The sequence below is a fragment of the Gymnoscopelus microlampas genome, assembly GCF_963454915.1.
Source record: "Gymnoscopelus microlampas genome assembly, chromosome: 2".
Lineage (NCBI taxonomy): Eukaryota > Metazoa > Chordata > Actinopteri > Myctophiformes > Myctophidae > Gymnoscopelus > Gymnoscopelus microlampas.
The window spans coordinates 11,612,435-11,640,149 of record NC_139939.1 but is presented as its reverse complement, the minus strand read 5'-3'; the positions used below and the strand labels follow the sequence as shown (position 1 = coordinate 11,640,149).

Here is a 27,715-nt window from a genome sequence, read left to right as displayed (position 1 = left end):
CTTGATTTAGGCTCAAACCTTTTGAAAAACGTTTGAGGGACATAAACAATATGATATCAAATATTATTATTATTTTTTAAATTCATGGTGTAGCTCCTTTAAAAGTAACAAACTTGAATAAACATACTTACAATTAACTAGTTGGAGTAAAATTACTTTAAAGTAATTGAATTAAGTAAAAAGTAACAAATGTAAGTATAACTATACTTAAAAGTTCATAAAATCACTAAAAACACTAAATAAACCTAAATTGCACACATAGGCCTACTGTATGGGGCACTACAGCAGTGTTGCAGCAGTTTCTAACATTTCAAATGGCAATAACTCTGACCATTGCTCTTATCACTGCAAATAAAGTAGTACTGCCTGAATACCAGCACCCACACATCAATTAGAGTAACGTCTGAATACCAGCGCCCACACATCGAATAGAGTAGTACCGCCTGAATACCAGCGCCCACACATCAAATAGAGTAGTACCGCCTGAATGCCAGCACTCATCAAACAAAGTAGGCACAGCTTATCACAATGGGTGTGATTTTTAAAAGTAAAAGTAACAAAAGTATTGGCAGTACCAAAAGTAAAAATACAAATTTTCCAAATAAAATTTTGTCAAATTCTTTCCAAAAGAATTGCAGATGTACAAGCTCACAACGTGTACACACTGTGAGCTTGTAGACCGGTTGTTTTTGAATAGCTGAAGTATACAATAGAGCTTAATTGGTTGTAATATGTTTTGTAATAATCAGGAATTTCTAAATCTACAAAGTAACTAAACTAAAGCTGTCAAGCAATTGTAGTGGAGTAAAAAAGCCAAAAAACATTATTTGCCTCTGAGATGCAGTGGAGTAGAAGTATAAAGTATTGAAAAATGGACACAGGCTACTCAAGTAAAGTAAAAGTAAAAAAAAAAAAAGTACAGTACTTGAGTAAATGTACTTAGTTACTTTCCACCACTGAGTGGATGTTAGTGGTGGGATTTGCGTTCCAGCTACAACCACAATATTGCTTTACACAAATTACACAAGAGTCCCATGTTTTGGTCTTTTAAAAACCCATTTAATTAGACTGATTCTGAAAAGTCGACTTGCAATAGAATACAAAATAAAATAAAATGCTGATTTATTATTTTGATGACAAGCCCATTGATTGGTTATTATTTGCCTCTAAAACAGCATAACTGCAGATTGTTGGCATAGGACACCCTCTCTCTGTACCAGACTGCAACAGAGATTCTGTTTTCTTTAATTCACAGTTTATATCAACAGTGCATTCATTCATTGGCTGCTATTTATACCCCCAGTCTCACTCACACCGTAAAGGGCTACATTCAACACAAAGAAATAATCTTCTTTTTGACACAAATTCGATGATAGGCTGCAATAAGGTAGGCACTTCCATAAAAAAAACTAAATGAATTACATCCACTACAAATCAAATAATGACAGATGATGAGCTTATGGGCCCGTTTGGCTCAAGTGATGAAGCATGGCAAGGATTAAAACGCTTTTACAGCAACTGGTGTGGTTAATTAAGTACTCGGTTGTTTAATTTGACAACGTACATGTTGTTGCCGTAGGGCAGAAACCTTTCAATCTGCATATTTTATGTGTTTTTTATAATATATAAATTAATGCCCTATTTTATACTTACACCTGCTGTTTAGTGTCTTGCTCAAGGACACTTAGACAATAAGCCAGGAGAAGCCGGGGATCAAACCGGGGCCACTGCCTCTTTGAGTAATGTCTCCTGTGCGCTGTGTTCGTCTTAATGACTCGTTGCACGACGTACGTGTAGGTAGGTGGATCCCGTGAGTCCATTTACAATGTCAGTAGTCCTGTGGTCAGATGTACATTCTGCATATCATTGCTGTCGGGCAGAAACCTCTAATCTCCATATTTTAACTTTGTGTTTTTTTGTAAATTCACACCCTAATTGATCATACTACAGCGTCACAAAAAATAATTGAAGGTAGCAGATCTACAAGCTCAAAATCCTCATATGTCCAAAACTGTTACTTTTCAGGACTCAAATTCTAAAATAGCAAAAGTAGTAGATCTACGAGCGTTTTTGTGTGACGTTGCAGTATGATGAAGTAGGTCAGTAATTTACAAAAAAAAAACACAAAAAGTTAAAATATGGAGATAAGAGGTTTCTGCCCGACATCTGCCGATATTCCAAATGGCTACTGAAACAGAAATTAAGCCTGATTCATACTACGAAAATAGACGATCTAGAATAGATCAATGATAGGTAGGCGATTTTCGGTGAGCAACAACAACATCATACAACAGAAGATAAATTAAGCAGAAGAACCACCAGAGCTGTAGCAAGCAACCCGGGTAAGACGCAGTATATCCGAGCGATCGCATTATGGTTTCCAGTACTGGGGTTACGTGTTTATCCAACCTATTGTGAATGGAATGCGGTATTTCGGCATGAGAACTCCTTAAGAGAGTAAGAATCATGCAAGGGATAATTGACGGGTAACTAGTCAATGTTGATAAATAAATCCCGACAGGGTGATTATAGCCTGGGACCAGACGAATCTGCCAGTGCAAAAAATAAATTGCCCTTGCCTTCTGAATTAATTTCCTGCTCGCGAAGTCTGGGGTGACCAATCAGGGCCCAGCATTCAAATATGGGAGACTGTAATTGGTAGTTGGTTGTAGGTCTAACCAATTGCGTCCAGAGCCATTCTTTTGATCCCGCCCCCTCGGAAAAAAACCCCTCATAGAAGCACCAGACTCATATCCACGCAGTGATATAGTCTGGCCACGCGAGGTTAGGGTGATTAGGCACCGACACGTAGCGGAGGTGCCTAATGACACTGAAGGGATTTATTTATCAATAATGACCGGATACCCGTCAATTATCCCGCTTATTACACGGCTACTTAATAAATAAATTAATAAATTGACCCAAAAGTAACAACAAAACAAAGTATTTCCTTGCTCACGGTCATAGACTGTATAAAGAGAAGCTCACGGTAATGAAAGAATTCCATAAGTGTTGCACAACACGGTCGCCTCGGAAAACAAGGAAGTGTTGATCAAATAGAATCAATATTTGGTTAATGCATCGTCTATTTCTCACTTCAAATGTTTTCAGAAACATTCTTGAGAGCAACGTTTAGTTGTAAATTACATGGTGTGTTTGTTTACATGGCTGTCATGTTGGATACGGCACAAAATCAAGCAGCGCAGGTTGATATGAGCAGGTGCTCTGAGCCTTTGATTAGACAGCGGTCTGTTATTGAGCCCATCGGTCATTATTCAGAAATAACACACCACTGAATTCAGTGATTGACCAATCAGAATCATGCATTCAACCAAGCCGTAGTAACAAATCAGAATAACAATGTGCATTTAAACACACACAGCTTTTGGTTATTGGGCTGCACAAAACACAGAGAGAGAACTAGACAGGAAAAACCCTTCACATTTGTCAGTGTAGAAGCCCACAATGCATAGAGCCTAAGTAAGGCCTGGGAATTAGTTGTGTTTCAGCTCTCACAGATCTACAAGCTCACAACACGTTCGCTTTGTGAGCTTGTAGATTGGATCCTTTCAGTGCACGACACCACTTGCACAATGAAGTACAGTAGAAGGACAAAGTTTCTGTCGGGCAGAAACCTTATATATCCATGTTTCAAATGTGTATGTTGTTTTTGTATGCCCTACTTCGTCATACAAGAGTGTCACACAAAAAGTAGTTAAAATAGTCGATCCACAAGCTCATGTGAGCTTGTAGATCAGCTATTTTCACTATTTTAAAATGTTTTTAAAATAACAATAAAAAAAGGAACCTTTTTTGGACATTGTTTCTGTTGGGTGTCCAAAACTGTTACTTTTCAGGATTCAAATTCAGAAGTAGCAGATCAACAAGCTGAAAATGCATCGCTTTGCAACGCAATTTGAGCTTGAGGATATGCTACTTTTGTGTGTAGTATGATCAAGTAGGGCATTAAAAAAACACAAATAGGTTAGAATATGGAGATAAGAGGTTTCTGCCCGACAGCAACGACATACAAGTTTTCCAGCCGCCAGCAACGACATGGTCACACGTGCGTGACTGAAGCAGCTAGGTATCCCATTCTATTCCATTGTACGCTTGGGGACGGGTGCAGCTTCCGGGTTGCAGCGCAGCACATGCTATCGCATGGAGTTCAACTTTGTTGAACTGAGATGCATTTGACCCTGCCATAGTGCATGTGTGACCGTACCCTAAATTGAAAGCCTAAGAAGTCACACACACGCGCGCGCACACGCACTCATGTCCAGAGTCCTAGAAGAGTGGCATTTCTCTGGCCCTTAAAGGTCGTGAAGGTGACACAATGATGTCATCAGAATCATCAGAGTCCATTGCATTTGCAGCTCCAGGTTCCAGCGGGTCTGGGCGGTGTGTTTGGCCTGTGGGCAACACACCACAGTTATTATAGTTTTGTCTTTGTGGATTTGCTATTTTTGAAAATGTTTGACAAACAGTGTGACGTGCTGTGACCTTGTTGATCTGCTATTTTTGCAATTTCTTTAATCGCCTGTGACTAATCCATATTAAAATTGAAAAAAAGACAAATTAAACATCAAAAACGAAACCAAAATAAAAACTAATGAAAAATGCAAAACTTGCAACAGTTACTAGTTATTATGCAAAATTCTCAGAATCACTACAAAACATCCTCCCCTTATCCCACCCTCACAACGAGCCAGACTGACCACCATGTGCAATCACAAGCATTTGGCAGTTTTGCCAGATATTTCATATTTTAAATATTTGCTGTGTTGTATCTCACTGTAGTTCAGTCCACGGAAATTGGAACATTGTGCAACTGTGAAGTACCCTGGTTTCAGACAGATGAGAAACATACATTGATGCCAAAATGGAAACAAGTCCCCAGGACCTTTTTTGTGTCTTTATAGCCTTGATATCTGACTGTACCACATGCTGTTAGCCTTGATATCTGACTGTACCATATGCTGTTCTACATTTCTGACTAATACAAGTTTTCAATCAATCAAAAGACAGGTTCTACTGTAAATACAGTACAGATACACAAATACATCAAGCCTAAACTCTAATGTGTAAGGATGTACTGTAAACAGTATGTATATTACCACACCAGTGGTGGAAGAAATACCCAGATTCTTAAGTATATTTTGCAATACCACAATGTAGAAATACATGCCATCAAAATATACTTATCAAAGTATAAGTACTAAAATGTTAAAATGTGGGTGCGCCTGTGTTGCTATAAAAGTGCAAGCATGTAGTGTGTGTGATGTGAGTGTGAGTGTGAGTGTGAGTGTGTGTGTGTGTGTGTGTGTGTGTGTGTGTGTGTGTGTGTGTGTGTGTGTGTGTGTGTGTGTGTGTGCATACATGTCTCACCTGTGCTGGCTTTTGTGCACGTTGAGTGGGCTCGTCTTGGTGCTGGAATTGGCACTAGGTTTCCCAGTGAAGAAGGCGTAGATGACTTGGAGCTAACACACAGACATACACACACACACACACACACACGCATTTCACTCTGTGTAAACGGCAGCAGTAGGCAGTCAATGTGCGTTTGCTGTGTTTTTTATACATGACCATTAATGTCACCTCTCTGTTGTGACACTGCAGCGAGCCAGATGTCCCCTGAATACAGACTGTATCATCGTCAAGGCAACCGCATCCAGCTCACCCTCCGCAGGGGAGGTGACCTCACTGCTGCTCTGTGACAAGCTGGCCTGAAAAAAGGGACACATGAGTGTTTAGGGCAGTGATTCTCAAACCTTTTAATTTCAAGGACCCCCAGTTTGACGGAGAGTGACACAGAGAAACAGAGTGAATGTAGGGCCAGGCTACATTTCAAGTTGCACAATACTCAGATTAATAATTCATTATTAACCCATTAAGACCTGTGGCGATTCTTTAAAAAAATCTAAATCATAACAGTTTTTGGAAAAAAAAAAAAAAATGTTTTCAAGATTTTTCAAAAATAGCAGATCTACAAGCTCATAGCGCGGCACTCGGTGCCGCGCTATGAGCTTGTATATCTGCTATTTTTGAATAGCCAAAGACATCTAAAGTGACACAGAAGCGTTCCAGGTATCAATGGGTTAATAATGAGACTTTGAAGATTACAGAGAGAGAATTTAAATGACGTCCGACCGGCGCATTCCCAGTGGGCGCTCGCTGTTTCCCGTGGGTGCCAGAGCCCTGGGTGATGGGTGCCTGCTTATTTTGCTTGTTAAAACCATCATTTTATTAAGACATGACAGCAATATGAAGAAAAAAAACGTAAATATCTCAATAAAAATATATTGAATATAATAACCGAATATTATTTGAAAATGATTAGTAGGGGCAGGGGCAGCCCCGTTTGTAGGTTAATCGAATATCCGCGCACACCCCTATTCGAAGCCATAAAGAATATGCAAACCATCGGCCCACACTCAGATTCAATCAAATAAAGGAAGGGTGAGCACTCCTCTCCATACAAATATGTTATGAATCAAATCAATGACATGTTTGGGCAACATGCCGTGTTCAGGGTGTCATGACATTCTGAACGAGGCATGTTGCCACATCATGTCTAATATACATAATTACTGCATTTAACTCACGTCAGACTGACAACACGATGTTCACCAGATGTGTGTTGTGTGTGCGCGCGCGTGTACTTGTATTACTATACTTGCGAGGGCCATTATGTTCACACAAGTATAGTAGAATTTGAGAAATAGACATTGTGAGGACCATTTTCGTGGTCCTCACAAGAGAGGTAATAGTTTAGTAGTAGTTTATTTTGGTCATAAAAAGAAAATTCAATACATTCATATATAGCTTAATTTGATTGGCTCAGCATCAGATTTGAACCGGAAACACATAACATGAAGGTGTCATGTGTTTTCGGTTCAAATCTGCTGCTGAGCCAAAGAAGCTATGGGAAACGGAACAGGAAATGTTTATGTCGCCTTCTGGAAAAGGGAACTAGAATTTAGAATTTCGGCATTTAGCGACTTACAGTGAGCAAGGTAAACATGAGGTACTGTACAGTGTGTGTGTGTGTGTGTGTGTGTGTGTGTGTGTGTGTGTGTGTGTGTGTGTGTGTGTGTGTGTGTGTGTGTGTGTGTGTGTGTGTGTGTGTGCAACCTTGGTGTGTGTGTCTTTCTGCAGGTCCCTGAGTAGTGCGTGTCTGTGGAGATGGCCTCTTATTGCTGACTGCATCTTCACAATGTCCTGATGAGACAAAAAAAAAACATCACACATTTTATCATATATCTCTCATGGATCAACATCTGGTTTTTCATGCAGTGCTGTTCTGTGTTGTTTCGTGTTACATCGTGTCACATCACGTCGTCTTTAAATGTATAACCAAAATCTTAAACAACAGGTTAGACAGAGTTTCACTGTATTATCTTCTCATGCGCTGTCATGCGGTGTGCAATGTGTCCTGTCGCAGTCATGGCAGTCGGTGTCGTGTCATGTGTTCTTCTGCTCTGCATTGTGGGCACAGTAAAATCCTCAGCGTTAATTTAACTCAAGAGATTATACAAATTATTATGATTATCCAAATGGACCTGCTTCCATTTGTACACAATCAGAGTTCCGAATGGATGAATTAACACTGAGGATTTTACTGTGTGATGTTATATTTGGGGGTTTATAGTCATTTTGAGGTTAGGTGACCGGATAGAGCATCCACCAACTTATGGCAAAGACTCCAGCAATGCAAAAAAATAAAGTTATAAAAAATAAAATAAAAAACTTGTGATGGTATTGTGCATCCTGTTGTTGCGTCATTCGACCTGCCCTGGGGACTGGGCTGCCGGTGGAAATGAGCTAGCGGCTAAATGTGGTGCAAAGCATCTCTTCTCCTTCAGTGTAATGTGTTTAGTATTAAATCAAACATGATACCCTATCTCTGTGCTCCCTCCAGCCTGTCTGGATGCTCCTAGCTGCTCTCTCTCTCAGCTCTTCATCCCCACACTCCTCCTCCTCCTCCTCCTCCTTCGACTCCTCGTCTTTCCGCTCTGCGCCCGTCTGTCCTTCTCCTCCTCCGTCCGTCTGTCCTCCTGTGGTCTGGCCGGCGGTCTGCTGCTCTGCTGTTGTGGGAGAGGAGGAGGAAGAGGAGGCTAGTGCAGCAGCTTGGCGCCTCTCTTCCTCCAACGCCTGGATCCTCAGCCTCAACTCCTCCAGCTCCTGTCTGGGAAATACACACATGTCAAACGTTCAGTGCGCACGCACGCACGCACACACACACACACACACAGCTCCACCAGTTGTAAATCTATGGATCCAAGTGGGAGACATTACCACAGAAATATTATTTGCGGTGTCATTTTTTAGTCAACCCTTGGTGTCAATAGAGTTGGTCAACTGACAAAACAGTAGTAGACACCAATGCATATATGCAAAATGTAATACTTACTGTAGCACTTGTAGATCAGCTATTTTGGCTAGTTATGCATGTCATGTCATGTGACTAATACCATAATATTGGCACTGGTGTGGTGATGTATAACCACAGCAAACGAGAATGCGTTATTGCTGTTACCTGTATACCCACAGTGTTATTACGGCATTAACATTTATCATTAGAAAGCAATGAAAACAAAAACAATAAGTTAAGGTTACAGGTGAGGTGAATGGGGTTTGTTTGTTCAGAGTGCACTTATTGGGAGATATTGGCACACATTAGAACATTGGTTCTCAAAGTGGGGTCCAAGGACCCCCAGGGGTCCTTAAAGGGATTCCAGGTCCCCAGCAAAAGTAGTTAACGTAGCATTTTAACCACTTTATCCATTTATACGTTGGCTATTCTATATCTATTTTACATCTGCTATTATAGATATTATAGATATTTTATATTAATTTAAAAAAATGTAAACACAAATCTTCTCTTCAGGGAATCGCTGGCACAAAACCTTTTCAGCTGGGGGTCGGCGGACAAATGTATATCAATTTGGGGGTCCTTGACATGAAAATGTTTGAGAACCACTGCATTAGAACACCTCTCAGCTAATCACAATGCAAGGTCGGAACTAACTGTGGTATAATTGCACATGCTGTATACAATATATAGATTCCATACGAAATGTTAATCAGAAACATCTTGAAGGCATCAAGAATCCCAGTGAGACGAAGTGAGACATACTTGTGACTCTGCCTCTCTTTGTCGCATTCGTCTGTTTGTTCAGCCTTCCATCGTTCCGTCTCTCTCTCCGATTCCTCTTTTTCTTTTCGGAGACGATTCAGTTCCTCGCTAGAAAGAAAGCACAAGGACAGACTGCTGCTTTCACCCGAGTCTCAAGAGTCAGACCAAGTTCTAATCCTAATAGTCCTAATATGCGATTTGTGAAACAGCGTGAAAGGAGCCCCCCCCCCACACACTAGCACTATGTTTCATAAACAATAAGCACAATATGTAGAATTATGGTGTTTTGGTAGCCATACAGCCAACAAGTTGAATAAATTGCAGATTGATGCCAAGTAGGCCATACCAGTACGACAAAAAAGGATGGCCATAATTGTATTTGAAAACAAATGGCAGACGCCAGAGGGTTAACCTTTGCTTTTATTAAAAGGATCCCTGGCTAATAAGCCAAATATGCCTTAATACATTATAATTAAAATAAAATAAAAATGTTATTACACATTAAATATTTTATTCATTTTAGAAACAGTTCATCCTTTTACTCAAGATGCCTGTCGCAAGTTGATGATGTCATTTGTCCATGTGTGGTCTAGCCCTATGGAATTTATGGAATGCATGTGCAAAAAAAAAAACATGATCAAATATTTATTTGATGCTCATATTAACCTTAGGAAGTATTAAGTTGTTTTTATTCTCATTTGGAAGATTGAACATACATATATTTCTAGTTTGACCACTTCAAACACTCTTTAATCTTAAAGGACAACTTTGTTTTTTTACAACCAAGGTTTATGTTTTAGATTGTAATTAAAGTAAATAAAAGATAAGAGTTAAAATTTTAAAATGTACTGCTTTCTATAGTTTTAGCAATTTTCGTGATCTTTTTTACAGTGGGCGGGGGCATTCTGTCCGGTGGCTAAATATGTCTTTTTTTACACAATAACCCGGCGTTTTCTTTATTATTATTTACAGTAGCTCTTCTAGCCCCCAATAACTCACATCTGGCCATCAAAGACCACAGGACCTTTTTTATTGTGTAAAAAAGGCATATTTAGCCACCGGACAGAATGCCCCCGCCCACTGTAAAAAATATCGCAAAAATTGCTAAAACTATAGAAAGCAGTAAATGAAAAAAAAATAACACTCATCTTTTATTTACTTTAATTACAAGCTAAAATATAAACCTTGGTTGTAAAAAACTAAAGTTGTCTTTTAAATGAACAAATAACCGAAAATAGCTTACTGTAGATAGCCTATTTTCAGTGCATGGCATGCTTTCATAGAAGACATGCTCACTTATATGGAATCCAAATGACTGAAATCAGTAGTGGTGGATGAGAACTTTAATCCATGTAAGCATCACACTGATAAACCCTACCAATGAGTTCAAAAAAAGAGTAATCTCTCAAGAACAGATTCTGCACTCCGCTTGAATCGGTCGGGGGGGTTCGTCATATCGCGTACGCACTGGCCTACAAGTGGGCGTGCCTTCAGATCAGGAAGCTTTACCCAATCAAATGTAGTGGGTGGGATTTATGTGTGTACCGATCCTTCCCCACTAGAAACAAACCAAAACTCATTTAACAATAGCGTCCTCTGAGCAGACAAAACCACGGAAAGATATTCACATTTTAACCTGCTCTTTCATCATAGAAACAAGTGGGCTTATAACCAAAACGATCCACGTTCTCTGGGAGAAGTGGTGTTAGTGTTCCGTGTATAAATATTGTTAGTGGGAATGAAAACATAGTCGCACCACCAACATAGTCGTTAGTGAAAGGCTGAAGGCAGACCAAAACCCCGGTTTCCTTGCGCACGGGTGCTCCATTTAGCCACCCCCAGAGCTAAGTGAAAGCGAGTCGCGGGTTCGATTCCCGAGCCTGATGGCCTTTGCTGCGTGTCTCTCCCCGTTTCCTGTCACTCTTCACTGTACAATCCAATAAAAGGCGCTAAAAGTATATATATACCTGAAAAAGAATATTTTATAATTATAATTATAAATAAATAGTGAAAATAGCTGATCTACAAGCTCACAATGCAACAGTATATGGCATGGGTGAGTGTGTAACGGCCAGGACTCACTAGCGGCGAGTGGCTGTTAGAAGTTTAGCTTTGTGGTTAAATCCATCGTGTTGCATCCGGCTTTGTCGGGCGTCTATGCGAACGCAATTGGGCCGTGTTCGGAAGGGGGGCTCCAAAAAATTCTTACTCTCTTTCTTTGTTTCTTTCTTTCCTAAATCATTGATTCTCAAAGTGGGGTCCGGGGACCCCCAGGGGTCCTTGGGGGGGGGGGGGGGGGTTCCAGGGGTCACAATAATTTTAACCACTTTAACCTTTTATACTTTGGCTATTCAAAAATAGCAGATATACAAGCTCATAGCGCGGCATTTTTTATCGTAAAAATGTGTGCAAATCTTTGAATATAATATATTTTTAAGCCAACATTTATAACTCAAATCTTTGCTTCTGGGGGTCCCTGGAACCAAATATTTTGAGATGGGGTTCCGCGGCCAAATACATATCATGTTGGGGGTCCTTGATATGAAAAACACTCACTCACTCTTTATTGGTCAGTGTGTGTTGAAGCTCCTCCCTGTGTCTCTCCAGTTGGCTGACACTCTCTCTCAGAGTGCACGCCTCCTCCTCCTCCGCCTGTGCAGACGATGGAGCCGTTACCCCGGAGACCGCTGGCTCTGTTGCCACGGAAACTCCCCGCGTATCGCCAACAAGGATCTCGCTCTCCGGTGTAGTCTGGACGCCCTGGTCCAATCGGCTGCCGCTCTTGGCCGAGTGGGCGTGTCTTCTGCTGTCTTCCAGCCTCTTGAGAGGAGGAGAGAGGTGTCAGTCCTAGGACAGAGCTGCATTTACAGGGTTGGACGAGGCAGTGTGTGTGTGTGTGTGTGTGTGTGTGTGTGTGTGTGTGTGTGTGTGTGTGTGTGTGTGTGTGTGTGTGTGTGTGTGTGTGTGTGTGTGTGTGTGTGTGTGTGTGTGTGTGTGTGTGTGTTTCAAAGACAATCTCAGAACAAAACTCACGACTGAAAAGTTTTGACACATTAGTGTTCATAAACATATCGTCACTGTCGGGCAGAAATCTCCATATTTTAACTTTTTGCGTTCTCTCCGTAAATTGATGATTTTTCATTTGAATCCTGAAAAGTAACAGTTTTTTTTTTTTACATATTGAGGTTTCCACCCGACAGAGACGATATGTAGAATTATGATGTCCTGCCGGTATCATCATCATTCTAAGCCTATGTTCTTGCTGTTCTACATAAAGTCAACCAGTTTAAGAAATCACAGAGTAAGGCTTTTTAACCTTTGCTTCAATAGAACATGTATTCTGTTGATAATTTTGACACAATTCTAATACACTTTAATCTTATTAAAATGACTGAGATCAGTTGTGCCGACTGAGAACTTTAATCCATGCAATCAGATCACCTTCTCTACTTCCAGCAGTCTCCTCAATAGTCTCTGCTTACTCCACTCTCTGTAGCCTGGAGAGCAAAACACGCGCAAACACACACACACGCACACACACACACACACACACACACACACACACACACACACACACACACACACACACACACACACACACACACACACACACACACACACACACACAGTTGTTGTCAGGCAGAAACCTTGTATCTCCATATTTCAATGTACAGTATGTTTTGTCCATAAATGAATACCCTGCTTTGTCGTATAAGAGTATTGCATAAAAGTAGCAAAAATAACTGAACTACAAGCAAAATGTTCGCTCTTTTGGTGGTTAATTCTCTCTGTGGGTTTTATAAATATTCAGGCAATGAAAAGTAGTAACGAGAGCTTGTAACTAAATAATAACTACATTGTATCCATTGGAACACAGGTTATCTTTTCCATTTCTGGAAAAGTTTTGGACATCCACTTTTGAGTGTGTGTGTGTGTGTATGTTTGTATTACTATACTTGTGAGGAGCAAATGTAAAAAAAAAGGTATTAGTAGAATATGAGAAACAGACGTTGTGAGGACCGCTGTCCTGGTCTTCACAAGAGAAATTGTTGTTTTATGGTTAAACATATGTTAACCATGCTTTAAAAAAAATATATTCTTAAGAGATACAATCAGAAAAGAATATTCCGGTTGGGGTTATGGTTAGAATTAGACATTTAGAGGTTAGGTTTAGGAGTTAGGGTCAGAGTTATGCCTGAGTTATGCCTGATTTACGCCTGGTGCGGTGCGTTGCAGTTTGTGTGTGTGTGTGTGTGTGTGTGTGTGTGTGTGTGTGTGTGTGTGTGTGTGTGTGTGTGTGTGTGTGTGTGTGTGTGTGTGTGTGTGTGTGTGTGTGTGTGTGTGTGTGTGTGTGTGTGTGTGTGTGTGTGTGTGTGTGTGTGTGTGTGTGTGTGTGTGTACACGTGTGTGGGTGCATGCATGTGTGTGCGTTTGCGTGTGCGTGTGTGCCCAACCTTTGGCTCCCCCTACAGGACCGCTGGTGTTGAGCTCCTCTCTCAGTGTGCCATTATCCTGCTGCAGCTGTTTGAGCTCCTCAGACAGACGCTGCACCATGGAGCCCAGGGCCTTCTGCTGCCTCTGGGAGCCCTTGCTCTCCGCTCGACCGCTACGCATGGAGGAAGGGAGAGCAAGGGTTGTTATAGTCAGCGGGAATTGGTATTTCACCCATCAAGACCGGGGTTAAATACCCCTCCCAGAAACATCTGTGTGTCATTTTTAGATTTCTTTGGCTATTCAAAAATATACTATTTTTTGAAAAATCATCATTTTATTTTTAAATCTTTGCATATATATATATTTTAAAGCAAACATTTGTAACTCAAATCTTTGCTTCTGGGGGGTCCCTGGAACTAAATATTTTGAGATGGTAGGGGGTCTGCGGCCAAATACATATAATTTTGGGGGTCCTTGACATTAAAAAGTTTGAACACCACTAGATATAGGAACACAGGTTTTTCAGAAAGGATTTCGAAGACATTTGTAGATGCGTTCCCGGATTGAAAGGGTTAAAGAAATAGCAACTCAATTGGAAACATGAAGTCAAAATGAGAGAGGAGAATGTGTCAAGAAACAGGCTGTGCAGGGATCAGTCAGTTATCATAAAGTCTGTGTACCTTTTCTCTGCTGCTTCTACAAGCATCCTCAACCTCCGGATCTGAAAGGTACAAGAGACACACACACACACACACACACACCAAGTCTTTCTCTTTTGAATTAGAAAACATTTTCTATGCAAGATTTCCTCCTCCTGATTTCCTCCTCCTTCTAGAAAATAATACAGCAGCCGCTGGAAAGTAAATTCAGGGGTGAACGTGTCACCTCTTCAAAGTACGTTTCCACCATGATCTTCATCTCCTCCAGGTTGGTGGTCCTCAGCTCACTCTGCAGCTTACTGGACAACAAGGAAGGCCGGCACATGGATTAAATCTCACGACTGAAAACATTTTGTTAGGCCAAGTCCTAATATAAGATTTGTGAAACAGGGTGAAAGGGGCCCCCACATGTTAGCACTGTGTTTCATAAACAATTAGCACAATATGTAGGATTGCCAACAAGTTGAAGAAATTGCAGATTGCAGATCATTAGGATTTCCTGGAAGATTGAACATTGCTAGTTTGACCACTTCAAATACTCTTTAAACTTAAAATAACAGATAACCGAAAATAGGCTACCTATTGTAGATTTTGATTGTCTGACTGGCTTAGATCAGTTTATATCAATCACAGGTGTGTGATTTGTTTCTACAGTAATCCTGCGTATCTGTAGCTGAATGAGGGAAGGGGAGCGCTTGTTTTCCTTACAAGCGGCCCCGGCCGTGCAGGGCTTTTAAGCACAGCCCGTGCGTGTAGGACTGCGAGTGACTGACGGGCTTCGGTCGTGAACTATAATCCATGCATACAAAGACGCACGGATCAACAACGTACATGAGGCAGCAGGATAGATGTTTTACCTTAGAGCGTTTTCCTTCTCTCGACACTGCTGTTCCAGCTTCAGTATTCTCTGTTTGAGTCCGTTTAGAACCTTGAGGACAGAAGATATTTCACTGTAATGTGCATTTTAGTCAATTGAATGATCACTGAAGCTGTATTTATTATATATCGTTGCTGTCGGGTTCAAAACGCATTGCGATGCAACACGTTTTGAATTTGAATCCTGAAAAGTAACAGTTTTGGACATATGAGGTTTCCACCCGACAGCAACGATATACTGTGGCAATAATATTTTCCTTTCTCTTATCTTTTATGTAAAGCGACTTTGGGTACTTAGGCCCGGACCGCTACCTAGAGGTCCGGGCACCTAGGCTATACAATGTAGCCTGAAAGCTGCGTGTCACTCCCCATCTCTCTCTCCCTGTTTCCCCTCTACCTACTGTACTAACAATATAAGGCACAAAAAGCCAATCAATAAATCCCTTCCTAGATAACAGCAAAATGTAGGTCTTGAGTCTACACTGCTTATCCACTTAACCCATTAAGACCAGGAACGCATCTGTGTCACTTAAGATTTATTTGGCTATTCAAAAATAGCAGATATACAAGCTCATAGCGCGGCACCGAGTGCCGCGCTATGAGCTTGTAGATCTGCTATTTTTGAAAAATCTTGAACATTTTTTTTTTTTTTTTTATTCAAAAAACTGTTAGGATTTTGATTTTTTTAAAGAATCGCCTCAGGTCTTAAAGGGTTAAACCCCAGCATTCGTAACCCCACAATAATAGAAAAACAAAAAATACACTAGTATAGAGCCCTGACGGACTCCGGTCAACCATAATAGGGTTTAAGTGGTTAAAACATGAACCAATGAACAGCCTGCAGATCCATGGGGATCCATCCCTAAACCACAGTGTGACGTGCTGTGCACAGTGCACACCAGCAGATGGCAGTCTACTCACCACACTGGCCTCATTCTTCTTGTCCACCAAACTGCGTGTGTACTCAGATCCCTGCCATGGAGAACAAAAACAAAAGCACACACACACCAGAGATGCTCATAGACCAATTAATTGTTTACTAACATTGAGACTGGATGCGCAGGTGATTTTTTCACGCAATCAATTTCCAACCTGTTGTTTCGGGGTGCGCTAGTTTCAGCACATCCCAACCCCCTCTTGTGTGTTGGCTAGTGAGGCGCGTCCTAGCGAGACCTGATAGAATGGGTTTCATTTAGCGCATACTGGTTGCACGCTAGCTGGTTCTTATCAGTGTGACGTCGTCTGTTAAGGGGTCTATAGGCCTGCGTCCTGCGTCTCTGACGCACCATATTGAAAAAGGACGCATTCATGGCACCGTCTTGCGTCCATGGGACGCACTACAATTTAGCGGAAATTACCGCGGATTTGAAGGCCATCCGTGGATTTCAAAGCCGTCCGCGGATTACAAGGCATAGTGCAGAAAACAAGAAAAATCTCGGTAAAACACCGCCGTATGGAGAAGTATTCTCTCTCTGTCTCAGGGCAGTGCGAGTGCTGCTAGAGGGAGAGAGTCAGAGTGCTGCGCAACTTACAGCTCAACTTCAAAGCAAGTTAACGATGGCTCGTTGACCCCAATTTGACCACTAGGCAATCAACACTGAACAGCACTAATTAATGGCAGCTGTGATTCTTGTGTCTTTCCGTGCAGCCAGATATCAAATAATTCCCTGTAGAGCAGGGGTCTTCAGTGTTTTCAGGCCAAGGACCCCCTAGTTGAGAGAGAGATGAAGCAGGGACCCCCTCTATATTGTATAAAATTGTGTTTCAGATAAACTTTTGCTGCTCTTTTTTCCCTTTACACACCTATAACTCCAAAAATAGCCGATCTACAAGCTCACAAGTGTGAGCTTGTAGATCTGCTATTTTTGGCTAAAGTTCTCCTCAGAAAAGGGATACTAGGATTCAAGTGGTTAATGTAAAAAAAAAATCAAGTACTACAAGTACTACAAGTACTAGTTGTCGGATTTGGAATTGTGTACTTTTCTTTCAGATACATGTACATGAATATAACCATATAAGATGAAACACGAGTTAAACGCTGTGCATTTTTGTGGGACCCATAAAATGTCCCTGGGACCCATCTAAAAGACCACCCTTGCATCCCAGGACCCATTACATTGAAAACCTAGCAACATCACTGACACACACAGCTTGAGAATTTCACCTATTTGTGCTTTTCATGGGGGGCCGTGCGGAGGGGGGTCTCAGATAACATTGTGTAACCCAGAGGTTCTCAAACAGTTTCTATGTCAAGGACCCCCAAATGTATTTGACTGCAGACCCCCAAATATTTCGTGCCAGGGACCTCCATACAAGAGTTCTACAAGCTCACAACGCGTCGCAATGCTATTTTCAATTAGCCAATGTATATAGGGTTAAAGTGGTTAAACTGATTTTGCTGGGGACCCCCAGGGATCCTTGAGGGGGTTCCAGGGGGTCCACAGCAAAATCAGTTTAACCACTTTAACCCTATATACATTGGCTAATTGAAAATAAGTTTTAGATTTACCTTGGATTAACATTTTACTGATCAGCAGGTTCACACAAAGCTCGTCAATGATTTATCATGAAACATAACAGTAAAATAAATGATTACATTGCCCCCTTTCTCTCACATACCCCACTGTAGCACCCCCAGGGGTCTTCAATGTTTTTCTGGCCAAGACCCCTTAGCTAAAATTGTGTTGCAGATTAAAAATGTTCATGAATTTCATAGATAGCTTCATTGACTATCAGTAAATTCATGTTTTTTGTTAACACATTGACTGCCTGAATTATTTTCACTGCCTATTGTTATTCATGCCAGAGATTTTTCAATGAAAAAAAAAAAGTACTCAGGAGCCGAGATACAAAATTTTAAAGTTTTAAGTTAACAAGGAAGTGGATGAGAGTAAAGATCTTCGAAAATTCATATCTCCTTGGTCTTTGGGTCAAAAAAGACCAATATTTTTTTGCTAAAATCAAGTTAACTCGATCTTGGCAGGCAAGTGATGAAAAGCTAATATCGAGTTAACTCGATCTAGGCAGTCAATGTGTTAATTTCAGACATTTAACCCTCAATTACTTGACCTTTGGTTTGCTCCTTTTTCCCTCAACAAGAAACCTCTTTGGTGTACAAGGCAAGCACACAACCGCGAGGCGTTGTGTGCTTGTAGATATGTTATTTTTGGTTGAAGTGGTTAATATAATAATTATAAAAAGAAAGAAAAAAAGTTCCTATCACACAAAGATACAGCAGCCCCCCTGTAGTAATTCTGGGGACCCCCTCGGGGTCACGGACCCCCTGTTGAAGACATGTGCCGCCCAGTTGAGAAACACTGGTGTAGCCATCCACCCGTCCCGTACATACTTTAGTGGGATCCAGCAGTTCCTCGATCTGTTTCTCCCTCTTGTTTTTGTCCTCTTCCAGGCGCCGTAGTTTGGCTTTCATCTGCTGGTTGTCGGCCTTCTGGGCCTGGAGGCTCTGTGGAGGACAACACCGTCAGCACACACCGCCAGTGGGGCAGGAGGAGAGCCTATTTCAACAGTTCAATGTGCTTTACACAGAACATCAAGCAAAGGAAACACAATTATCCCATTAAGACCTGGAACGCATCTGTGTCACTTTAGATTTCTTTGGCTATTCAAAAATAGCAGATATACAAAGCTCATAGCGCGGCACCGAGCTTGTAGATCTGCTATTTTTGAAAAATCTTGAAAAAATACTTTCGATTTTTTTCAAAAAACTGTTAGGATTTAGAAAATGTTTAAGAATCGCCTCAGGTCTTAATGGGTTATACAATTATAAAATGACATTAGGATGCATAAAACAAAAATAAGTAAAAATTAATAGAGGAGAAAAGAAAAGAGGAAAAAAAGGACAATAACTCAATCAAAGGCAGCGGCAAACAGAAAGGTCTTTAGTCGTGTTTTAAATGAAATAAGAGTGGCAGCAGACCTGCAGTTTTCTGGGAGTTTTGTTCCAGATATGCGGTGCAAAAAAACTAAGTGCAGCTTCCCCACGTTTATTTGTTGTTTTAGGGACAGAAAGCAGACCTTTCCCAGATGACCTGAGAGATCTGCATGGTTCATGATATCGTACAAGATCAGAAATATATTTTGGCCCTAAACCACACTAGGGCTCTAACAATGGGCTTTTTTTACCGCTTGGCTTTGCAGGAATCTAGCCGACTATAAGAGGGTCTGTCTGTCTGTCTGTCTGTTTATCAGTTCGCGTGTCCGGAGCTAATCTTACAAACTGCTGGACCGATCAGTGCTGCGAGTTCTCATGTTTTATACTTTTCTGACATATTTGACTTTAATGCTATAATGGAAATCAACGGGATCAGTCCAGGCTGAAGTCTTGCCCAAATTTGGAATCTTACATCATAGATCTGTCATAGATGACGTCATCGGGCAGAAACCTCTCATCTCCATATTCTAACTTTTTGTGATTTTTCGTAAATTAACGCTCTACTTGATCATACTACAGTGTCACACAAAAGCATCAAAAGTAGCAGCTCCGCAAGCTCACGGCGCGAAGCATCTTGAGCTTGTCGATCTGCTACTTTTGTTATTTTTGAATTTGAATCCTGAAAAGTAACATTTTTGGACATAATGAGGTTTCCACCCGACAGAGACGAAGTAAGTAAATCTTACTGAACTACAAAAACATGCTGTGTGCATTATTGTTTCGGATTTCTATCACATTAAAAAAAATCACCTGATTTGCTTTGATATTTAAAAGGGAGTGAATATCATTACGCTTGTACCTTTTTCAAGTGAATGATCTCATCGTACATGTCTTCCTTCTCTCTGTGGTCCAGGCTGTAACCTGGGAAACGGGAGGAGAGAGACAGACAGGCTTATAGTAGTCCAGGGGCCAAGCCATATTTTGGTACCACCTAAGGTGACCGTAAAGTTTTTGTATTTTTGTCTTCCTACATGTCTCTAGTTTATATTTTGGTATGATAACCCTTCCAATCTTGTAGCTTAATGGCAGTTATCACTACCTACAGGCTAATGTATCCGGTAGGAGACACAAAGTAGAATATTTGTGTCTCCTACCGGAAATACACCCGGGCATCAAATTATTGCGACAAAAAACAAAATATATCCATGTATTCAAGGCTTCATGGGGTGTGCAATTGATAGAAAATAAATCATTTTTTGGGTGAACTCCTCCTTTAAGTTTCCCAGGGGGACTCTCTACCCATTCAGCTATGACCACCCTAGACCGAAGGAGGGTCAACTTTTACAAGCTTATGGAAAGCAGTCCTTTTGCAAACACCAAGAATTTGAGAAGTTATCAATTGCACACCCCATGAAGCGTTGAATACATGGATATATTTTGTTTTTTGTCGCAATAATTTGATGCCTGGGTGTATATCCGGTAGGAGACACAAAGATTCTACTTTGTGTCTCCTACCGGATACATTAGCCGATAGGTAGTGATAACTGCCATTAAGCTACAAGATTGGAAGGGTTATCATACCAAAATATAAACTAGAGACATGTAGGAAGACAAAATTACAAAAACTTTACGGTCACCTTAGGTGGTACCAATTTGTGAAAATATCAGTGTTGGCCCCTGGACTATAGGCTCTGTTCAGACTGCAGAGGCCGATCTGATTTTGATTTGTTTGTTTGTGAAATCTGATCTTTAGGACTGACATGTCCTCACTAGGGCTGGGCTATATGACTTTAAATCAATATCACCAATATTTCAAACTTTTGCCTCGATTACAAATGTTCTTTTTAACCGATAGTGAAAAGAGCAGATCTACAAGCTCATAAAGTGTCGCAATGCGACAGTTGTGAGCTTGTATATTACCTATTTTCGCTATTTCTGTACTAAGTATAATATAGGGTTAAGTGGTTAATCAGACTAATCGATTTAGTCGATAATAAAAAATCGATTGATACATTTTTGACATCGATTATTAATCGATGTGTCAAAAAATGTATTAATAGATTAAGTCGGTTATTGGTTCTAAATATCGGGTTTCTATATATAGATTAAGTCGGTTATTGGTTCTAAATATCGGGTTTCTATATATTTTCAGTTAATTGTGAAGCCCCACACTGTTATTTGCAAGTGATCAGATCAGCATACTGTATATACTGACATGACATCGTAGCCTTATCTGCATTGGTTGCTGTGGTAACAACGTAACAGACATGAGTGATTAGGCCAACAATGCTTATCTTATACTCTGCCGTACGACCGCCGCTTGACGAAAATAGCTGATCTACAAGTGGGGCGTTGTGACTTGTTGTGAGCTTCTAGATCGGCAGTTTTCGGCGAGCGACACCGTCGTATGAAGTATAAATCAGGCTTCAGCGTGTGAGTGTCCATACTGACTTTATGCACATTCTTTGTTCTCTTTTTGGGTTGTGTTTTTGCCTCTCTCTTTTCACACACCATTGGATGCAGAGTGGTACTGTGTGGATTTCTTTGTGGCCTGTTTGAGGAACTCTGGAGTGACATCACACTCCGACCTCACTGTCTGCAACAAACCTGAGGGAAGAAAGAAAGAAAGAAAGAAAGAAAGAAAGAAAGAAAGAAAGAAAGAGAGAGAGAGATCTCAGTCTGTATGCGATGAAAGTAATTCAGTCTACAACACAATTCCTACCTACTCACTGCATATGCATTACATTATTATTAGATACAGTACAATATCAAATCTGTAAAATGCCTCAGATAGCATTGGTCATGAAACTGAGCGGTGACAAGGGTATTCACGATTATGAAATTTTACTTTACAATTAATTGTCACACAAACAATTGTGATTTAATTGTGTTTTCTTCTTTTTTGTTGCATTGCAAAATAGGCCATATATTGGACCATTATACTTTCAAAAGGTATGAAAAATTGCAGAAATAGACGATCTACAAGCTCACAAAGTGAGCCTGTAGATCTGCTATTTCCGCTACTTTTGGGGGAAATGTGTGAAATCTTTTCAACATGGAAACAATTTTGACTTTGATTATGGAAAGAATAATTGCGATTATCTCAAATAATTGCGATTATCTCAAATAATTGCGATTAGGCGATTATGTAATAATTGTGACAGGCCTAGTGGCGACACAACATAGCAAACATAGGTTTTATTGTTGTTACTGTGTTGTTGCTGTGTGCTTGTGTAGTTGTGGGCTGTGTTTTTGCAGGTTCCCACCGTGACCGTTGCTGAGCGAGTTGAAGCGCGCTGTGGCCGCCTCCCCCAAGGAGTCCACTCTCTCCCCTCTGCTGCTGCTCACCAGGGAGCTCCTCAGCGGCTTCCAAGCTGGCACTGCCGGCCTCCTGGGGTTCACATTCAGACTGGAGAGGTAGGGAGACCCTGGATGTGCACACACACATGAACACGGGGCACACACAAAAATGAGTTTCCAGACTCTGTATAGCATTCGGAGATTGTGGAATAGTTGTCTGGCTACACGAGACAATAGGCTCCATGCACAGCAGCCATATTGGGAATGAATTGGGCCCTTTCCTTACTTCCTTCACAGGTGTTACCAATGATACTATTTAGGCTCTGTTCCATTTAGTGTGGCATAGTGGTTGTCTTATTTTCAAGGACCCCCATTACGGGTCCATTTGGTTCCATTTGTACACTCTCATAATGTACACTCTCATAATGGAACAGAGCCTTCATTAGTATCATTGGTAACACCTGTGAAGGAAGTAAGAAGAGGCCCAATTTCTTTCCAATATGGCTGCTGTGCATAGAGCCTATTGTGATGGTGACGTGAAAATCTGACACACAATCTAACACTTCCTTGGAAAATCTCCGCCAGTGTTAACTCTTGTGGAGTTTTGTGTCCGATTTTTCTCATGATAAAATGATAGGATTCCGGTTCAAAACCAGAGAAGCAGCCCTTTCACTTAAGCCCCTATATACATCATTGTACATCATACATGCAATATACATATACACATCATATACATACTATATACATCATTGTATGATGTATATAGTATGAGTATGTAAAGTATATGTATATGAGCGAAAATATGATCCACAAGCTCACAACGTGTTGTGTTGTGTTGTGAGCTTGTAGATCTGCTATTTTTGAAAAGGATATTGGAATATTTTGAATTTATTTTTATAAATATTTGGGTCTATTTTTTGTGTGACTGCCACGGTAAAAGAAGAATATATATATACATTTGGATAGTAATTAACCCATTTAGACCTGAGGCAGATTCTAAAAACGCCTTCTAAATCCTGACCTACTGTAAGTTTACTAGAAAAAAAAAATCTATATACTGTATACAACAACTACACACAGAGGTGTTCCCGGCTTGAAAGGTATAATAACGTGTAGGTGTTCCAGGTCGAAATGGGATAAGGAAAAGATGAGATGAAAAGATGATCAGTTGAGCTCCTGCCTGCCCACTGACTCTGTGTTGAGCTGGTCTTACTTGGGGAAGGAGGAGGCTTCCGCAAGCATCTCTTCATCCTTGTTCTCTGTTGAAAAAAACAGACAAAACGTTTGCATTGAGCACATTTCACAGCACTGCAATTCCCCAATTCAGCATGTGTGATCATTTCACTGCAGTGTGATGCCATCATGACATCTGCCCATGCTGACTTTAACTACATCCGGTTTTAAACACATGAACACAAACAGCTGTGGTCCATTAACAGTTGTTTACCTTCTCATGTTCAGACATGTCAGCAGAGAGTGAGAAGCCATCCTCTACCTATGGAACACGAGAGAGGGAAAGTAGGAGAGGAGAGGAGAGGGGCATAGGCATAGTAAACATTCAGTCAGTACTAATAAAGAAAGATACTAATGTATTTCTAAAACAACACGGTCATATCTAATATTGAGGTAGCCTTGGATCAAGACTATCATAGATGTATTTGATCCATTTTTAAATGTTTACATCTACCAAAGTCTTGTCTAGCACCTCCCAGTGCGTCCTGCACTTTCACCAGTAAAGCCCGTACTTCTCCGTACATGTACAACAACTATATATAAGGTGCTTACCCGGTTCACCCAAATGTTAACTTACGCTTCGGAGTCCTTGTGCCGTGTATTAGTCCATAGTTTTCAATAAATAAGTGTTTTAATCCCGTCTGTGTCGGATTAGGTCGGAAGTTCCCTTGGCGGTAGTGTCGGGGCGCATCCGGTGAAAGCCGGCATTACACGAAATGTAAACAGGAAGTAAACGCGGATGGAAATGGCGTTCGGCCACAGACGGGATTAAAACACTTCTTTATTGCAAATCCCGGACTAATACATTGTACAAAAACTTCGAAGGGCGAGTTAACATTTGGGGCAACCGGGTAAGAACCTTATATATTTTGTTTGTGTACATGTACGGAGAAGTACAGGCTTTACTGGTCAAAGTGCAGGACGCACTGGCGGGTGCTAGCCAAGACTATCTTAGATACAGTAAAAGACTCGATAAAATAAATCTATGATAGTCTTGATCCAATGATGATTGATTGATTGATTGATTGATTGATTGATTGCTTGATTGATTGAATACTTAATTAACAGTTTGCAAAGACAAGCGCAGGGAAGTGCAGTTCAATACAATGTCTGTTAAGAGGATTTTAAACCCAAGAAAGCACTATGGCCAATACTGAGATAAATGTGCTGTTGACCCTATGCTGGTTTTAAGTTCCAATCTGGGGGGTTTCTAGGGTTTTTCCCCAATGACTGAGGGACTTACATTCTTAAAGTTTGATCTCTAGATGGAAAATAAAATGTTGCAATTAACCTTTGTAAATGTGAATATAGGTCTGTTTTACTTCAGTGTTTTACAAACATGAGTAATTTAAAAGGACAAAATGCACATTTACTTGCTGTTTTACAAGCTGTTACAGAGTATGAAAACAAACATGTCACTCCATTTTTGTTGTTGGTGGGGGGGCTACATTTTTGGAGCACTGATTGTGTTGTGACTTAATGCACAAAAATGACATTCATCCCAGAACTATCATTCACATGTGATCTATCTCTACTACTGTAAGCGAGCAAGCTGAAGAAGAAGATCAAAACGATCATATGAGCTGAAAGAAGTGTTTCTTTCAGCTCATGTGTGTGATCGTTGATCGTGATCGGACCAAGGAACCACAAGAAGACTCACCAGATCTTCACAGTCCTCGTCGGTCTGAAGATCACTTGCTTCCAGTGACATCTTGATAACAGTTGAGCTAAACATGAAGAATCACTGTGCTGAGAATCCTGTCTTGCTGTGATCCTCCTCTCATCTTTCCCCCAGCAATCTGACTTCAGTTGTGTCCAAAGATCTTGCCATCAAAACCTGGGACTAAAACAAAAAACACATTTCTCCAACGTTCCGCCATCATGATGCCCGAGAGCTCTTTTTATAGGATTATATCTATTTTATATCGTTGTTTTTTAATCGATAAGATGTAGAAGTATAGGACAATGCTGTGTTAACCGTTGCAGAGGTTTTGTTTTGACATCAAACGTTGCAGGGTTGAGTCGTCTATAGCAACCAGGCTGATACAATGTAGCGAAGCCCCACACAGGGCTCAGTCAGTGTTGCCAGGTCGTGTGAGAGAAACAACCAACCAGGTCTAGGAAAACGAGCCCAAAAGAAGCCAGGCCACATGAACACTTTAAACATATACCGCAGACAAATACATACATGGGGCATTAGCATACACTTAAACAAACCCAAATAAGCAACTACACTTCAGAAACAATCCCAAATAAGCAACTACACGTTAGAAACAAGCCCAAATCAGCAACTACACGTTAGAAACAAGCCCAAATCAGCAACTACACGATAGAAACAACTAAACAAGCCCAAATCAGCAACTACACTTTAGAAACAAGCCCAAATAAGCAACTACACGTTAGAAACAAACAAGCCCAAATAAGCACTTCAGAAACAAGCCCAAATAAGCAACTACACTTCAGAAGCAAGCCCAAATAAGCTATTACACTTTAGAAACAAGCCCAAATAAATTACACTTTAGAAACAAGACCAAATAAGCAACTACACGTTAGAAACAAGCCCAAAAAACCGCAACCAGTAACTACCAATATTTTCAAGCAACTTTACGGAAAAACAAGCCCAAAGTCGCTTATAATAAGCAGACATGGCAACAATGGGCTCAGTGTCAATAGGTTCCTTGTTGTTTTCTTCGACTCTGACTCATTTTGCTCTCACGTCGCTCATTGGCAGAGTCGTCCTGCGGGGGCGGAACCTGTGCTTTTCTCAACCAATACGTTGCCAGAAGGAAACTAGGAAAGGAAGAGTCAGTCTAGAGACTTTTGAGATGGAGCCATGCGTGCAGTGATGGAAACTCACATTTTTACTTAAGTAAAAGTATCAATATGGCAAAGTAGTAGGGGTGTAACGATACATTTTAACAACGATTCGATATGTATCACGATACTTGGTTGTCGATACGATACATGAATGATACAGGTTACAATAGACCAATTATTTGTTTACTAACATTGAGCCTGGACGCACAGGTGATTGTTTCACGCAATCAATTCCCAACCTGTTTCGGGGTGCACTGGTTTCAGCACACCCCAACCCCCTCTTGTGTGTGTTGGCTAGTGAGACGCGTCCTAACGAGACCTGATATAATGGGTTTCGTTGCGCGCATACTGGCTGCACGCAGCCAGTATGACGTCGTCTGTTAAGGGGTCTATACGCTACGTTTCGATTCAGTAATTTAGTCGATACGATACATGAACAATACAGGACAGGTTCATTTAGAACGATACGATTCGATTCAATGATTTAAAATCGATATAGTAACTACTTATTTATCCAAAAATTCTGTGTGAAAAATAAATACCTGGATACTGGATATAAACCCATCTTTCTCTTTTTTCTTCTTAAAAGTATTGATAAAAAATGATTATTTGCATTGCAAAACGATTCAATACGAGTATTTGCATTGCAAAACGATTCGATACGATACAAAGTCAAACGATACGATATTTTGCTGTTTGCATATCGATATAGTAGATCGTTGAAAATTCAAAACTAGTTTTCGATGCAGTTACTATATCGTTACACCTCTACAAAGTAGTAAAAGTCCGGAATTAAAAAAAAACAAGTAGAAAGTACTCATTGCAGAAGGTCCCATTTCACAAGTTGGCAAATGTATAATAAGCAGACATAAACAACCTAAGTGCTTAATGAGCTATCGAGTTTAGTAGACCTTGTATTGTGAATTTGTACTCATGTACTGTTATGTACTGTCATGTACTGTTCTCATGTCTTACTAAATAAAGTACATCAATCAATCAATAAAATGTATGAAAAAATCTTTTGAAAATAGCAGATCTCACAATGCCTCGCATAGCGACCATTGTGAGCTTGTAGATCTGCTATTTTCAAATGGCTGAAATGTAGTTGGTTAATGGGCTGAAGAGGTTAATGTGTGTTTTGTAATAATAATACAAATCTACAAAGTAACTATAGTAACTCAAGTTTTCAAATAATTATAGTGGAGTAAAAGTACAATATTTGACTGAGATGTAGTGGAGAAGTAAAAGTACTGACATTGGAAATATTTAGTTACTTTACACCACTGCCTGAATGTTTCACTGAATGCTGTTCAAGGGAGTTTGACTGCGCACAGGTCAGGACCAGTTGGGACTGTAAAGTTTTGG

At 40.5% G+C, this 27,715-nt stretch overlaps 1 protein-coding gene across 2 annotated transcripts; it reads right to left on the bottom strand.

Annotated features, from left to right (window-relative positions):
* Nucleotides 1-1,603: 1,603 nt before the first annotated feature.
* On the bottom strand, nucleotides 1,604-25,590 carry iqce (IQ motif containing E). 2 transcript variants are annotated; one of them, XM_084042830.1, is made up of 20 exons: nucleotides 25,194-25,590; nucleotides 23,748-23,795; nucleotides 23,514-23,559; nucleotides 22,267-22,428; nucleotides 21,512-21,607; nucleotides 19,860-19,921; nucleotides 18,458-18,571; nucleotides 16,030-16,080; nucleotides 15,090-15,160; nucleotides 14,459-14,531; nucleotides 14,254-14,294; nucleotides 13,594-13,745; nucleotides 12,581-12,636; nucleotides 11,700-11,959; nucleotides 9,140-9,247; nucleotides 7,900-8,188; nucleotides 7,135-7,221; nucleotides 5,599-5,726; nucleotides 5,389-5,480; nucleotides 1,604-4,412 (listed from the first exon to the last, which is right to left on the bottom strand). In XM_084042830.1, exons 1-20 carry the CDS (start codon nucleotides 25,266-25,268, stop codon nucleotides 4,288-4,290), a joined length of 2,136 nt encoding a protein of 711 aa, XP_083898956.1. In that variant the 5' UTR covers nucleotides 25,269-25,590; the 3' UTR covers nucleotides 1,604-4,287. The 2 variants fall into 2 exon arrangements, with proteins under 2 accessions (XP_083898956.1, XP_083898957.1); XM_084042831.1 differs by lacking the exon at nucleotides 21,512-21,607.
* Between the last annotated feature and the right edge of the window lie 2,125 nt (nucleotides 25,591-27,715).